Source organism: Furipterus horrens, unplaced genomic scaffold, assembly GCF_987537825.1.
Source record: "Furipterus horrens unplaced genomic scaffold, mFurHor1.1.pri manual_scaffold_5, whole genome shotgun sequence".
Classification (NCBI taxonomy): Eukaryota; Metazoa; Chordata; class Mammalia; order Chiroptera; family Furipteridae; genus Furipterus; species Furipterus horrens.
The window spans coordinates 10214253-10231773 of NW_028327175.1; the positions used below are offsets into that span (position 1 = coordinate 10214253).

Consider the following 17521-nt stretch of genomic DNA (forward strand, 5'->3'; position numbering starts at 1 on the left):
TACAAATACATGTCATCTTTCTGGCCATGGGGAACATGAACTCCCTTCTGTGTTTAGGGAATTCCCCCCAAAATGACTCTTGGTAGAAGACAGAGACTCCTTCTCCCTAAAGAAGCAAAAACATCAGATGCGAACGCTACAGCTGTGACACAGGAGGGCAGTCCAGCCCGAGCCACCACGGTCCCTGGAGCTGTGACTCAAGGACAAGGATGCTCTCTTTCAGTCTTGGTCTGCTCAGGCTACTACAACAAAAATACCATAAAATGAGTGGCTTATAAATGACAAACACTTACTTCTCTCAGTTCTGGAGGCTGAGAAGTTCAACATCAAGCTGCTGGCAGACTCAGTGTCTGAGCTCCCCAGTTCACAGAGGCCGTCCTTCTGCTGTAAGCCCAAGGGGCCAGGGCGCTCTGGAGGCTCTTCCATCAGGGCACTACTAGTCCCATCCTGAGGGCTCCAACCTCATGACCTAATCACCTCCTGAAGGCCCCACCTTCTAGTAACATCACCTTGGGAGTTAGGTTTCAACATGGGAATAGGGGGCAGGAGGGGATACAAACATTCCAACCACAGCGCTCTCCTTAAGGGCAGCGGTACTGCATTTCCCTCAACATGAAGTTCCCTAAGTGGCAGTGGCATTGGCTGTGACAACCAATGCCTGGCAGTGACCAACACAATTTTATCAACAAACCAGGTTTGTAGCACGGCTGGGGACAATGTCCCTGCCTTTCACATCAAGTGTGGTTCATAGCCCTTCCGACATTCTCATTCCACACCAATCAAGTGGATGGAGTCAGCTTCTGCTGCAGGCAGCTAAGAATGGGTCCTTAAACCCTAGCTCTCAACTTTGATCACAGAACTGGAGTGAATTAAAGTATGTTTTACAGGACATTCCATTTCACTCAAGTAGAAGACACACACTCCACCCTCTCTCTCCATCTGATTACAACAAAACATTCTCAACGAAATAAAGGAACGAGCAGCACAATGAATAGTGGGTAAGAGCAAGCAAAAAGGGTACAGCGTGAGGGGTGACACGTGCCCTGGGGATGCGTCTTCCTCCTGCATTCCCCAACCTAGGCTCTGGTGCAGCCCACAACGAACAGCTGAGAGAAGGAGCAGATGAAGGGAGGCCCACGGAAAGGCTCCTCTCCCGTGAGGGAGGGGGTGGCAGGGAAACTGTGGGACAAAGCTCACGTGACTTGACCTACCCTATGCTAGGCAACTGCCAGCAAGAAAGCTGCCAATCTCCACTCAGTAACACTGATAGCTCAAAGAAGTGATGGCTTCCCCTCGCCACCCTGGGCGAGCGCTGGCTCGGGGGTGGCACTTCTCCTCCCTGTGTGGCCACCACAGTATATGAGCGCCAGCTCCAGACCAGCAATGGCCATCTCCCTGGTGACATGAGCAGTCCTTCTGGGAGGTTCTCCCCACCCAACACCAGGAAAGAGTCAGCAACTGTGGATGAAAAGGGGCCACATACTAAACCTGACAACCTCAGGCCTGCATGGTGGCCTTTACAGACTCAGAGTCCTAAAGCAAGCACTCAGGGGGGCCTGAAATTAAAACTTTCTAACTGAAAGTGAGTCATGGCAGGCAGTCATGTCCTAGGCTAGAATCTTCCCTGAGAAACCAGTCTTCACCTTAACCAAGCCTGTCTCACTGTCTTTCTGAACTATGATAACATACCTCTGTGACATCAAACATCCTTTTCCTGGACCTCTCAAAGCACAGGCACCCACCAGAGAGGAGACCACAAATCCCCTCGTTGTTACTGTTATTGTGTGAAATGCCCACTGTTAACTAACCCACCTGTGTAAAAGAAGTACGTGTCTATCATTTTACTTTCTATCCAATCCCAGAGATCTCCCCACTTTGCTTTCTCCCACCTCCCTGATTTCATGTAACTCCCTGATGCCTCTTCTTCTGATTGAAATGTATAAAATAAGGTGCAAATCTGACATTTTCCAGAGCATTTTCTCAGTCCTTTGAGGTTTTGCCTCCCGGCAATTGTCATCAGTTTGGCTCAAATGAACACATAAAAATTCATACAGGTTTGGGTATTTCTTGCATTGACACAACAGAAAGTCATGGCACCTCCTCCCCTCTGCCAGCAGCAGCAATGACAGCCACCCTGGGGGCCTCTACAGATCAGGCCACCTACGCCTCACCGCCGTGCGGCAGCATAGGCAGGCTGGAACCTTCCTGGGAAAATGGCAGCCACCCCTGTCCCCAGCCACTCCGATGAGCCGCCGCTGCGGGGTGGGGAAGTCTGCGCCTCCCCACCTTACCCCAGCTCTGCCCAGAGGCAGCCCAGGAACGGGAGCTGCTGCACAGCACAGAGAAGGTCTCTGGTTTTCTGAAACCAGAGCAGAAAATGCTTCAAAAAAGAAAGTAAAGGGGAAATTATGGGGTGAGTGGTAAGAAAGCAGAAGAAAAATATCCTTGACATCTGTACAAGAACTCCAGAGCTCACTCCTGACCACCCGGGTTCCTTACACGCTCCTAGGTAACACGCACAGGGGCAAACCAGAAGAGCAAACGAAGGCTGTGGAAATCAAACCAGTACTGGAAAGAAACGCAGGTCATAACTTACAGTCTGAGACCAATCAGATGGACTGTCAGCTACAAAGAAACCATACACACACACACACACACACACACACACGAGCAAAAAAGGAGCATTCTGCAGAGGTTCTGAACCCCTCAGTAACCCAAGACATACCCAGCCTTTAGGGACCTCGCTCCCCTCCGCCCTGGGCTTCCTCAACCTTGCACACTGCTCTCCACCTCTGCCCCGACTCAGCTCCATCCCCACCTCTGACCTCTTACCTGACAGCTCTGCCTAGTCCCTGAAGCCAGCGCATAGTCTGCTTAGCTCCCGGGCAGTGCCTTACTCACCATTTTCCTCTCCCATGTCCAGACTCAGAAATGCTACACGTGGGTGCTGCTCAATCCAGCCCTCAGAGCCTCACTGCCTATACTCTGTCCTAACAGCAGCCCAGCAACTAACCCAGTCTACGCAGGGCTCGAAGGCAGGCCCCAGAAAACAGGTTCTTCACTGATATTTGATCAGAGTTGAAATAGCATCTTGGCCTATACAGGATGATTTAAGAGGACCACAAGAGAGCGACCCCTATGACAAAGGACATTAAGATAGAAGGACATGTGGTCACCTTAGCTGTGGAGTACTCAGAATATGAATACAAATAGAAAGGTAAACTGAAAAAAATCCTGAAGACTGTGAATGCTGTTTCTTGTTTGTGAAGCTAGAAGCATGACAAAGGCAATGGGAATGTTAAGTGCCCTTGTGTTAAAACAGTGACCAAGATTAGTCATAACAAAAATGAAGTTCAACTAAGGATTCTTTAATGGGTCTAAACAGAATCAGTACCACGGCTAACATTAGCGGTGAAAAAGTTTAAAGTGCCACCTATTACAGGACAGGCAGTGATTAAAACACTTTTTCATCAAATAAACTACTTTTTCACTTTCTCCTTTATCTAAACAGAGGCCCTCCTGAGGGGGAAAAAGGTCTCTTCCTTTATTTAACAGCCTAGGAGAAAGAATTAAGCATCTATTTGTTCTTCATAATATGCTATACTTTGCAAATAGAAAGGACATTACTGATCCATGACCAATATTGGCTTCCTCTACACACACACACACACACACACGCTGATCTGTACTAATCTGTCCAGCCCCTTGTGGTTGCCCCTATGACAAAAGCTGCAACAACAGGTGTCCTGCTGCAGTGCCATTTGTAGTCACTGAATGAGGAGAGGCTCTGTGACCCATAAATTACAGGTACCCATGTCTCTGGAATACTGAGCTAACTATGAAATGCAGCAGGGAATATACTATGAGCTTTGATCCAAAAGTTCTTCTTAACCGAGTCCATTCACAGGCTTTCAGGAATCACCAAACTCCCTGAAATTGTCAGCAAAATTTTATGTGCATACACTTTTCTGGAGGGAATGTTCAGAGCTTTAATTTGCAAGTTGGCAAACTTTCTCTCTTAAGGTCCCAATAGTGAGTATTTTAGGCTTTGCGGGCTATGTGGCATCTGCTGTACCATTCAACTCTACCACTGTAGCACAAAAGCAGGCGCAGACAATAGTCAATGGGTGGGCATGACAGTGCTCCAATAAAACGTTTATTTACAAAAACAGGGTGCAGGCTGAACTCGGCCCACAGGCCTTAGCTCGCCAAGCCCGGCTGTGTAATGCATCACACTCTTAGTCACTTCCTTCTATGAATCAAAGACTCTGAAGTCCAAGTCTTTCTAATTCCTGAGCAATTTTAAAACCCATTTAAACACATCAAAGAGATAAGTTAATTTTACTTTGATCTACTCAACTCTAATGACCTCTTTCAAGACGTTTCCAGCAATGCCAACTAAGGCTAAGCCTTCCATTACCTTACACAATTCCTTTTCCGAAACCATGAACTTCCAATACTTGTTGATTTAACAAATACTTACCACCTGATATGTTCTAGGATCTAGATACTCCATTTACTAGTCATACAACCTTTAACTTTATTTTCAATGTCCTAAACTTCAACCATTCTCTCGGCATAAACCTACAACGCACAACTTCTCAACTTCTCTCTGGAATAAACTCCATCCTCCCCATCATTAGATTCCACTCTAATACCCAGGCTCCTAAATAAGACCCAAGAATGTCATACAAACATGTAGGATGATTGTTCCTACAAGTTTACATTCTATAGCTCCTAATGCTTCCAACGACTCTCCTAGTAATTTTTCTCTCACAGCTGCCAACTGCTGTTCTAAGTCCCTACTGTCCTACTGAAGACCTCATCCCAACATCTGCAAACACAAAACCAGGAAATGACCCTGCCAGGAGACAGCGACACCTTCAACTTCCTACCCAAGGCCCACCATCCTAAACACACTGCGAACGAGCCCGTCCTTATCCCTCCTTTCCCTCCTCACACTGAGAGCTAACTCTTGCTCTTGGGCTTGATCACAATCACTACCACCTCCTCAGGAATAAGTATGAATTTTTATTTTTTGTTTGTGCAAAACCATATTAACTCTCTATTGTTGTATAACAAATTACCAAAAACTTTGGGGCCTGAAACACCTCCACTTTATTAGCAAGCAGTTGCTGAGGTCAGGAGCCCTATCACAAGGTGGCTGGAGTCTCTGCTCAGTCTCACAGGCTGAAGTCAGGCCGTCAGGAGGGCTGCACTCTCCCCGGAGGCCCTGGGGAAGAATCTGACTGCAGGCTCACCCGGCTGCGGGCAGAACCCAAGGGCCTGCGGCGCTGGGACTGAGACGCCCACTTCCTCGCTAGCGGCCCGCTGGGAGCTGCTCTCTGCACCTGCCTTGCCGCTTGGGCTCCTCCATCTTCCAAGCCAGCAAACCAGAATGTCATAGTGAATCCGAATTAGACAAAAGCCATGCCCCAAAGTCTCCACAAAACAATCCCTTCCTTACCTGTGGCTCCTGTTGAAATGGGTAAGAGTAACATCCTTCTTGGAGGTCGCCTGGTTTGCCTGAAAAAAGTTGTGAGGCGCACACTTAACCCCCTGAAAGAGCCTTTAGTGTAAGGGAGTGCTCTGACTCTGTGTCTTTCTGAGGTTTCAGCAAAAGGTTAAATACACAGCCACACCCTTGGCTTCTTCTCCCTACCACACTTTCAGAAGTCATTTCTTCAGTTTAACAATCTTTGCCATCTGTATAGAGTCAAAATTAAATAAATCTATCTAGTCTTGGTTCCCTTTTAGTAAGACTTCTTTCAGTTTATCTTTCTTCCCTCACAGTTTATTATAAGAAGCAAAAAGATACCAGGCAGTACCATTAACACTTTGCCTGGAAATCTCCTTAGCTATTTTTCCAAGTTCATCACACAAATTCTGCTTCCATCTCCAAAGCCAGCAACAGAGAATATCCCTCTGGTCAATCCCTCCCACACTTCAAATCTCTTTTGCCAGGAACAGCTCTATCTCTTTGGAGGGCTCACCTGATTAGGCAGGATCCACTGAGGATAATTCTCCTTTCTTCAAGCCGATCGCACCATCCAATATGACCTAATCGCAGGAGTATCTCATTGTACTCAGGTGCACAGCCATACTCAAGGGGAGGGCAGGGACTCTTAGGGGATGTTCTGAATTGTCTACAACAAGGACTATGGCTGTGGCAATTCTGAAACTACTTCCTATGTATCGTGCCATTGAACAAATGAGTAAATATAGTGGTCATGTTGGAAGCCAAATTTCTCACAGCTGGAGAAGTGAAATACAAAACATGGGATGGTTACATGCTAGAAAGTTGAAATTGAATTTGATGTATCTGTGAATTTTGGGTTTTTAAAAATATATTTTATTTTTATACATTGGTTGGTTGATCTCCCCACTCCAGCTGTTTTCTGAAATAGTCTAGAAGCAATGACACCTCCACAGCAATGAATATATCTAGTGCCAGATCTTGATTTATAAACAGAACTCCCCATTAAAAGGGGCTGTGAATCACTAGAAGAATGGGTACCATCAGAGCAGGAAAAGTACAAAATGAGCTTGGAACATTTTGTTGTGCCAGAATGTAAAAGAGCACCCCCAAAATGATGGGGATATGTTAAAAGAACAGAAACCAGCGTGAGGAAGTTTCTATTAGATAAAAAGATCTGGAGACATTCAGAAATTGGAAAGAAACACAATGTACTTCAAATCATTGCACTTTTTAGAGTTTATATTTGCAGTTAAAACTGGTTAAAGAAACAAAAATATACCTAGATTCACCGTTTTAAATATTTCACTCCTTCAGAAGCAATATTTACTATTAAAAGGACATAACTAATATATTTCACCGACAACCGTAAGGGCAATTTTTTAAAGTGGCTGAATATCAGAATAACTACATGTTATAACTATTCAAATACAAATAAAGCATTTGAAAACATTTCCCCCCCAAATTCCTTCTGAAGCTTCTAATTTCCATAACTGAAGTACACTCATGGAGCAATCTCCCACTGAAAAGACAGGAGACTGTCCCCTCCCACTTCAGTCAGGTGCAGCCTTGCGCCGCTTAACAATGGGGACAAGTCCTGAGAAACGTGTTGTCAGGCGATTGCGTCCCTGTGCGAACATCATGGATGCACTTACACACACATGGATGGCAAAGCCTGCTGCACACCCGGGCTGCGCGGCCTCGCCATTGCTCCTAGGCTATAGGCCTGTACAGCATGTTCTGCACTGAGTGTTGCGGGCGATTCTATCACATGGTACGTAGTTGTCTATCTAACCATATCTAAACATACAAATGGTACGATGAAACTACAGTATGGAAGATAAAAAGCGGAATGCCTGTGTTGGGCATTTACTGCGAATGGAGCTAGAGGACGAGCAGGTGCCGTGGCTGGGTCAGTGAGTGGATGGGGAGTAAACGCAGAGGCCTGGGATACTGGCCTACAGTACTGAAGCCTGATAAACCCTGTACACTTGGGCTTCACTAAATTTATAAACACTCGATGAGCTCAAGCACAAGAGAAAATGAGTCCGTCAAGAGCCACAGGAAGCACAAGACGTATGCGGCTGCTACCGGCACACCCTTCCATAGCCGCCTTTTTATAAGGAGGAGCAGTTCACTCTACAATAATGATTAAAAGTAAAGGAAATACAGAAACCAGTAACACTGCTGTTCGTTACCAAGTATTATGTACTGGTCACAACAGCTGTGATGTCCCTACATGACTAGGTGACAAGAATTTTCCAGCTTCATTATGATCTTATGGGATCACCTTCATATATGCGGTCCTTGACCCAAATGTCCTTAAGGGGCACCTGACTGTAATTAAGGAGCAAACGGCACAGAATTGTTTGATGTTGAAAAGAAAAGGCTTAAAGACAACCCAGAGCAAATTTGCATTGAACAATATCCACTTTAGATGGACAGGCAGAAGCTTAATACATGAGAGGAGAAGACTGTTACCGTAAGCATTCACCTACCGAAACATTTTGAATTTAACTTAGTACTGATTTGTTAGAGTTTTGAGAGCTAGAAACCAAAGAATTACACGTTTGTAGGCTCCAGGCCAGAAAGCCCCATTTGAAACTCAAGCAAAGGATGCACCTAAGAATTCAGAGTAATAGAGGAAAAAACCCTCTGATTGGAAGCAAGACACCAAAATTCTGGTTTAGAATAAGTGAGTTGTAATGACTGTAAAGTTTTAAAGGTTCATTCTTGCTTATCCCTGTCCTATTGTACTTTCCTAATCACCTAAGTCAGAACAAGTCATGTCCCTTTTCTCAGATAAAATAACTTTTATCTTATTTATTTTACCTAAAAATTATTTCTAAATGATATTTTAAAGCAGCAGCAAAACCTGATTTCAAAGGATAGTTTATGGAGAACTCCAACACAGAGCAGGGACAAAATGTGCCCTTCTATGGATGAAGTGGAGGTCCCCACCCCCTCACTGCCAGGCCAGCCTCTCCTTCCACCCCCAGCAGCCCGAGGCACTTGCACACAATCCCAAGAAGCTAAAGCACATGCAAAATATGACTCCAGGCCATAAGAGCAAAAGTTCCGGTGAGGTGAGAAAAAAATGTTCTTCAGATGCATAAGGGAAAGAAGACATACAGAAATTAAAATGTTAACAGTGATTATATTTGGGTAGTAGAATTATGAGCAATTTTTCTTTTTTTCTTTTCCAAATTTTCTATAGATAATAGGACTTACTGTTAGAAACCAAATACTTTCTTTTTAAAAGGTGTAAGTGTAACTCCTCTCCCTGTATTGTGCTATAGTATGTAACAGAGAAAAGCATTTCCATACCTCTGTAAGTACACTTCAAAAAATACATATATACACATACACACACACACGAAATAAGTTAAAGATTAGAGATACAAATTTACAAGATAACAATTTGACAATATAATTAGAAAGGTCTGTTTATACTCAAAGTACATAATATTTTATCATAACAGATCAGATATATTTAATTATTTTCTTTAATAATCTATTCGTTGAATTTTCCAGTAAAGCACAAGTTACTAATTGCTCCTGGAATCAGAAAAGAGGTTAAAAAGTTAAGAAAAAAAGATGTGTCCTATGAAATCTACTACTTTCTTTTTTTTTTTTTTAATGTGTTTTATTGATTACAGTGTTACATTTGTCTCAATTTCCCTTCCCTCTGCTCCCCTCCACCCGGTGGCCCCCCTCCCTCCAGTTGTCCCCCCCTTTTAGACCATGTCCATTGGTTGTGCAAATAGTTCTTCTCAACCTCTCTCTGTCTATTCCATTCCCTCCTACTATGCTTCTTAATTCCTATACCATCTCCCTCCCTCTCCCCATCCCCCCTCCCTACTGACCTCCCCCCAATATGTTCTCCATACCTATAGTTCTTTTCCACTCTCATTGCCTGTTTAGTTTGCCTTTGTTTCGATTCCCTAGCTTCTGTTGTTGTTTCTTCTGAGGCAGTTTTCATTTTAGATTGCATAGTTTTGATCCTCCTTTTTCTAAACCAGTCCCTTTAACATTTCATATAACAGTGGTTTGGATCTAATGAACTCTTTCAGTTTTGTTTTGTCCTGGAAGCACTTTCTCTGCCTTTCTATTCTGAATGACAATTTCGCTGGATAGAGTGATCGTGGTTGTAGGTTTTTGCTTTTCATTACTTTGAATATTTCTTGCCAGTCCCTTCTTGCCTGCAGGGTCTCCCTTGAGAAGTCAGCTGATAGTCTAATTGGGACCCCTTTGTACATAATTCTTTTCTTCTCTCTTGCTGCTTTTAAGATTCTCTCTTTATCTTTAACTTTTGACATTTTGATTATAATGTGTCTTGGAGTGGTTCTCCCTGGGTCCAGTTTTTCTGGAACTCTCTGTGCTTCCTGGACCTGTAAGTCTATTTCCTTCCCCAAGTTTGGGAAGTTCTGCTTTATTATATTTTCACTTAATTTTTCAATTTCTAGTTCATCTTCTTCGCCCTCTGGCAATCCTATAATCCGTATATTCGATCTCTTATAGCTGTCCCAGAGGTTTCTGATCCTCTCATCCTTGCTTTCCGTTTCCTCTCTCTGCACTGGTTGACTGTTTGTTCCTTCTGTATGTTCTGGTTTGTTGATTTGAACTCTGGATTTTATTTCCTCACCATCTGTCTCGTATGTGGTTTTGTTCCTTTCAGTATGAGTGTTTTTCAATTCTTTCTCATCTTTTTCCAGATCTTTTGTTAATTCTGTAAGCCACCTGATAACAATGGCCCTGAACTGAGCCTCTGACAGGTTTCTAATCTGTTCATCTGTCAGATTCTTCATCTGTTGCCTGGTGAGCTGTGCCTCTGGGATTTCTATAGTTGTCTGCCTCATTTTGACAGACACGTTTTGTTTTCTTGGGCCGGCTATAGGGGGCAGTGCCTGTGTACTTGTTGAAATCCACTACTTTCAAATAATAATTCTTGCATTTCTAAAACCCATCACTCAAGCCAAAGACTGCAGTTAAGATATCAGTTACATTTCCTAGACAAGTAAATAATCAATTAATTATATTTGCTTCTGGGAAATGAAGAGAGTAAATATTAACCATGACTTTGAAATAAAAATGGAGATAAATTTAGGCAGATGGGGAAAGTTACAGTACAGTACACCATACAGTCTTTCACATATTGGCAATTTATAGTGTTTTAATTTCCTGTATTTCCACCTAGATTTGTTTATCCATCCTCATCCTGCCTTCCTAATTATCTTACTATACGTACTATATAAGTCTGAGACCACAGAAATAACCAGACACTCACTCAACCAGATTCTTTTCTTTTTGAAATGTCTTGGCTAAAACCTAAATCAGCGAAGTCTTTGTCTCTTTATAATTTAAGAAACCCTAAGTGACTGTAATCATTAAGAAGAGCTTAGAAGCAGGCACAAACTTTTCTTCCTCACACTTTTTAAAGAAAATGTATCATAAGCACAAACTAATAAAAGAATAAATTAAATGGGAGTTTTTAAAGCTTTCATTTCCACAAACCAGTTGTTTAAATAAAGTTCCAGGTTCTCAAAAGCTTCAAATAAGACAGATAAAAACAAAACTCTATGAGTTTAAAACAAGGAAAGCAATATAGAGACCCATTTGCTTTATTCCGTTACCACCATCACCCTCAAAATAGAATCCTTGGTCAAATCCCTGGGGCAAGGATTTTAAGGGGAGAGAAATGAAAAAGTCTAGTGGAACACATGGAAAGAAAAAACTATCCAAATCCCCACTATAATATAATTGTACATAATTTTGTGTTAAATTATATTTGAAGGCCCTGGCTGCTGCGGCTCAGTGAATTGAGCGTCGGCCTGCGAGCCAAGTGTCACTGGTTCGATTCCCAGTCAGGGCACATGACTAGATTGCACGTCAGGTCCCCAGTTGGGGGTGCAAGTGAGAGGCAACCACACAGTGATGTTTCTCTCCCTCTCTCTAAAAATAAATAAACAAATTATTTTTAAATTATATTTGAATTCTGTTTGAATCACCTAATACATACTGAACTCTCAATAAATTATTAGTCAACAAACAAAATAAAAGTCATCAGATTGTGATCCTCATTAGGGTTGAAAGGCACTTTTTAATATGGTTCAACAGAGGACAGCTTGAAACATACTATACTACTTTATTCCAGTAGCTCAATCAGAGCACCTAAAATAAATTACAGTCAATTCTCATTACTCGCAGTAGTTACAGTCTTTAAAGTTCTGCAAACACTGAATTATCAAATACAAGGTTAGGCTCCTGGTCATATATTCATCAAACAATCAATACATAACTTTGTTTTATGTATGTTTGTGTTTAAAGACACCTTGTTTTATATATATATATTTGATTCATTAACATTTAACTCAAAGTCCACAACGCTATAACTCATTTCCAAACAAAGATGTCTAACACATGTACTCTCTCCATAAGGCACATCACAGTCCTCTTGCACTGAGGAACAGTGGACAGGACTGCAGTACTTCAGCACCGCACTTAGGGGCCATTTTAAACAACAAATCGCCAACAAAAAGTAGAAAAATAAGAAAAACATAGCATTAAATAGACTGCAAAATGGACACTTGGTTACAGTACAGGAGCTGAAACAAAAAGGCAGAACATCACCTTGTTCAAATTCTTTTTGTTGTTCTGTGCAGGTGCCTGTCACCAGTGACCAAGAAAGTGCCAAGAGTATTGGCTTTGGGGTTACAAAACAATTTTAGCAAGCAAGTGAGTCTGCAAATACAGAAACCATGAATAATGAGAATAAACTGTATTTTCTTAGACAATCAACTCTCATATAATATTTCGATATAGGCACAAACCATGAGGATTAGTGTGTTAGTAAAGGTACTAGACAGGGGGAGAAAGAGTAAAAATCAGAATTAAAATGAAGGCTCAAAATTCTGCATCATCATATATGCTGACCTTTTAATATATCTGTGGTAGATCATATGGTTGTTCCCAATCCATCAATCCTCCCTGGATCCACAGTCTTTGACAAGTGATATTTGTTCCTCTCAATAGACATCAGACATACTTCTCTGCTATACTGGTGTTAGCAATGGTCACGTGATTTGCTTTGGCCAATGGAATGTCCATAGACATGATATGAGCAAAGGCTTGAAATGTGCTCCCAGAGTTGGGGTTTCCTTCCTGTGTTTCCCCCATCACCATGAGAAAAACAGGCCTCTACACAGTCCTCTGATGTAAGGAGGAACAAAGACACATAGAACAGCCCTAGACTCTATTTGTAGCTTAAAGCCAAACCCAGCCAAGAGCCACCAATCTACAGATATGTTAGCAATTATAAATAAGCCATTAAGTTTTATAGCATTATTGTGGCTATAGTTAATTGATATTTGATATAATTATACATTAATTTAAAAATATCAGTACCCTACATAAAATCTTGATATAAAAATAGTTGATGAGACCCTCTTCCCTTCTTGTCCTAAAGCCTAGTACATAGTAGGTTTGTGGCAGACTGTGTTTCCAAAGCTGACTCCATCCATATCTCCCATCCCATGAGATATTTTAAAAGTGATCTTGTCATTTACACATCAAATGATGGAGTCCATCTCTTCTCCTTCCAAACTTGGACTGTCCCTATCACATTATGTAAGACTTGAAGGCAGACCTTAAGAAATCTGAAGTTTCCATGGTCATGCTTCATGGAACCTAGTTCTCAAGTAAGAAGTCGAACCCCACTAAGTCTACCACACTGTGAAAACTCCCAACCGGACATGTGAAAAGCAAGGGAGAGGAAAGGGGAGAAGTAGGGGAGAAGAGGGAGAGAGAAAAAGATGCCACGGGGTAGAGGACCAACCATAAACCCATATGAGTGAGGCCATTTTGGACTTTATAACCACCCTCGTGCCCCAGGTGACGCTATGTGAAGCATAAGAATTTCCTGATCAACCCTGGCGGGTGTGACTCAATGGACTGAGGGCCAGCTGGTGAACCGAAAGGTTGTTGGTTCAATTCCCAGCCAGGGCACATGCCTGGGCTGCAGGCCAGATCCCAGGTTGGGGGCGTGCAAAAGGCAGCCGATCGCTGTATCTCTCACACACTCATGTTTATCTCCTTCTCTTTCTCCTTCCCTTTCCTTTGCTCTAGAATAAAAAGAGTAAATAAATAAAATCTTTAAAAAAAAAAATTTTCTGATCCACAGAATTGTGAGAAACAATAAATTGTTTAAAACAAAACACTAACTTTTGCAGCGAACGATGGCAACTCAAACAAACTGTGAATAAATGCGTGCCGAATTAATTAAATTCACCAAGATACTCTGTTCGGTGCTTACCTTGGTGTTGGCCATGTCCACAATGTACTGGTCCCCTTTTATACATTCCATTACTTCAAACCCATCTCTGTCGATCACTTTGGCTTGAGAGCTTCCAGATACAACAAGAATCATGTCTCCTGTGTTACTGTACTGTAATGACTTGATCTGATGGCTGTGCAAAAGAAAAAGAACACAGTCTTGTAAAACACTGAGCATAATGTTTATACATTGAGCACAGCCAGAGAAAAAGTCACGCGATCGCACAAACTGATAATCCTACAAGATCGGAACATCAGCAGCAAACGCACCCTCACCACCGCGGGCTCTCCTGTCAGTTCTCCCTTCCCACTCTGCACAGCAACCTATTAAAATCTTGACTCATTTTAAGTCTTTAACCCAACCAGCTGTCCCTCTTCCAGCTGTTGATTCTTCCCGCTCTTTCCCAGAAGAAACAAATAAGAACTGCCTCCATTTCTTCCCATTAATGTTATCAAGTTACTTGCCCCTGACCTCTCTTCTTCCTTCTCCTTGACCACTGCACTGGAAATGAACCACGGCCTGCAGGAGGAAAACCGACCGGCTACATGCTGGATCCCATCCTCCTCTGTCCCTTCGAGAACGTCGACCTTCTCTGTCCTCCCCTTCACAGGTGAGGTGTTTGGACAAGTTTTCGTCTCCTCCTTTTTTTCCTCTCGCACTGGAGAGCCCTTTCTGACCACACCGCTCCCCTGAAGCTGACCTTGCATGGTGGCTGTGTTAATGCTGTGCTGTGCCACTAGATCTACCCCTCAGGACGGAAGGCCTCATTTCCCCAGCTTCTAGGACTTCGCTAGCTGATGGCTAACAGCTGAACCCTCAGGAATTTCCCTAAGCTGCAGAGAATCCCTCACCCACAGCAGCCCACCTTCAATGGCTGGTTTACAGGCTGTAAAGGTGTCCAGCCCCCTGATTCAATGGGGTATATCTTGGAAGGGCTCTCCCTGGAGGATTCACTGAGACTCCTCTTGCAATTAAACTGTGATTCAATGTCTCCATCTTCCTAATGCTGTTTCCCTTTCGCCTTCGCTCATGGGGGTTGATCCTAGAAGCACTCTTCGACAAATCTCCTGCAAGCAATTCCTGAAGTTTCAAAGTGTGTTCTGGGGAACATGACCTGACATAGTTATCAAAAGCGGTCTGGGAAGCTGGATCCCACGTGAGATCTGGAGCATATCCAGTACTGACTGGCTAGCAGGAGACACCGTCACCCGTGGTACCTAGTCCTGACATGCTGCGGCAGTGCAGTGGTCATTTCTAAAGTTTGTTGGTGAAACGGAAGGCACTGGCTGGTGCAATTTTTCAGGCTTTCGAGAGATACAGGAAAAGGAGTAATTGAAAGGATTATAGAATGAGATAGCTATTGCTAGGGACAGTCAATACAATGAAGACAGTGAAAGGCTGAGGGTGATTAATCACCAATTAAAGACTATATAATGTGAAAGCCAGATGTCCTCTTTCACAGGATATAAAGACAGGGTTATTGGGATCTGCCAGCTAAGCAGTATGTAGTCAGTGATCTGGTAAAGTGTGTTTTTCTACTTCTATTAGGCAGGAGAACCAAAAGCCACTTACTGTCACATGTAACAAACAGCAGCACACATTCACATGCTTGAAACAGGGCTATGTTAATTTTCTGGCACTTTGACTTAACACAGTCTCAAGGGACCTGGACAATCCAAAGAAATTCATTCTGCTCCATGATATCCATGACATAGTAATTGAATGAGGAGAGCAAGAAGTATCAAGTACATTGATAAGAAACATGCTCTCCAGAAAAGGAAAGATAAACCCTAGAAAAGATCAACAAATGGAGATTAGGGGGTAGCGAGACTGAGCAAAAAGGAAAAAGGACTCATGAACATGGACGACAGTGTGGTGATTGCTGGGGGGAGGGGGTAGTAGGGGACTAAATGGTAATGGAAGAAAATAGAACAAAGATTAAATTTTTAAACACTAGGTGGGAATAGATTAGAATTGCACATGTATCCTTTTAATCTTTTCATTGAAAATGTAAGAACTACCCTGGCTGGTGTGGCTGAGCAGATTCAGTGCCAGCCTGCAAACTGAAAGGTCCCAGGTTCAAGTTCCAGTCGGGGCACAAGCCTGGGTTGTGGCTGGGTTCCCAGTTGGGGGCGTGCGAGAGGCAACTGACTGATGTCTCTCTCGCCTATCGGTGGTTCTCTTCCTCTCTTTCTCCTTCCCTTCCCCTCTCTCTAAAAATAAATATACGAAATTAAAAAAAGAAAATGTAAAAACGCTATTTAGAGCATTTTAATCTTATTTGAATAAATTGTTTTGTTGGTTAAATTATAAAAAAGAAATGGAGACGAGGAGATATCAGGAAGATGCATGTGATGTGGACAGACAGACGTGGGAGTGTGGACACCGAGTGTGGAGCTCTCTGTATCACATGTGAGTCCCAGAGAGCATCACCTCAAACAGGGTAATAAACACCCAGCAAGTCAGCTGACAAAGCTTTCGTCATCATCTACCCCACTGTGAACGCACTGGGCTTATAAATGAAGTGTCAGTGGTAGAATGGATAAAGGCAGGGGACCAAGACCAGCTCCAAAGCTGACCTAACTGCTGCTGCTAATGAAGGTCCAACACAGGCCCATAGCGAACCTCCCTCCCCAAATCAACACTAAACTAATGGAAAAGTAAAATATGTAACATGGAAAACTGTAGTGAGTGCATGGAGGAAAATGGGAAAGCAGATAGTGTGTACCGAGGGGCAGAGACAAAAATGTTAAGTAGAGTGGTCCAGAGGGATTGAGCAGGCTGTGAAGTAAGTGAGGGGGTAGACAAGGGAGACAGTTTGAAGACGAGTGTTCCAAGAAGGAGGACCAGCTACGAGAGAGGACCACTCTCCCAGTGTAGCCGTGGCATCGTGAGCAAAGAGAAGAACAGGTAGAGGTGAGGTCAGACTGCAGCGAGTGAGGTGGTGTCATCCCAGAGAGCCATGGAAGCCACTGAGGGCATCATGGCTTTTCCTCTCTCTCGGGAAAACAAGAAAACCATGGGAGCATTCTGAATGACGGGTGGCATAACCCGACCTGTGCTGTGCAGAACCAGTGTTTGTGCCTGGACCATTCTGGACTCTAAAGTCCGTGGACCTCTTCTTATTATGTTTTTAAAACTCATTTAAAAATATATTAGGCATATAGTAGAAACCAGTTATAAAGAATATAACTATAAAAATATGTATTTAAAATTTGTGACATATATGTGAGTTTCTATACTACTATATCAAGTAATTATGCCTAGAGGGAAGTCTAATAACTACTATAATTTCAAACCAGTGATGAGCATACAATACATATGAATTTCAATATATCTGTTACAATGGTAATGTGATATAAAAGCATCTGAAATTTGCAGGTACATCTGTGACTTTGTTTTCTACTTTCATAATTAAAGGAAATGCTAAATTTCAGTTAGAGGGTAGTGAAAAGAAAAAAAATTATCCAAGTTCACAGAAATTGGGAGAACCAAATATTGAACTTAAGAACTATGGAATTTAAAATAAGTATAATTAAGAAATTAAATGACATGGTAGAGAATTTAAATATAGAACTGAAAGTCATAAAAATATGCAGAAAATCTAGAATGAAAACTACAATAACTAAAATTTAGAACTAATGGATGGGTTTCATAGCAGAGAATTCATAGTTAAAAGATAATTTTTAGGCTGAAGCATGGTGAGAAAAAGT

The 17521-nt window shown here is 42.6% G+C and overlaps 1 protein-coding gene across 2 annotated transcripts in view; it reads right to left on the reverse strand.

Moving 5' to 3' along the window:
- The window catches only part of WDR70 (WD repeat domain 70), a 243778-nt gene that overhangs the window by 149380 nt on the left and 76877 nt on the right, over window positions 1-17521 (reverse strand). For both annotated transcript variants that reach the window (XM_090276166.1, XM_090276167.1), the window contains exon 8: window positions 13788-13941. In XM_090276166.1, coding sequence (XP_090132292.1) covers window positions 13788-13941 — 154 coding nt within the window. The remainder of the gene's footprint in view (window positions 1-13787; window positions 13942-17521) is intronic.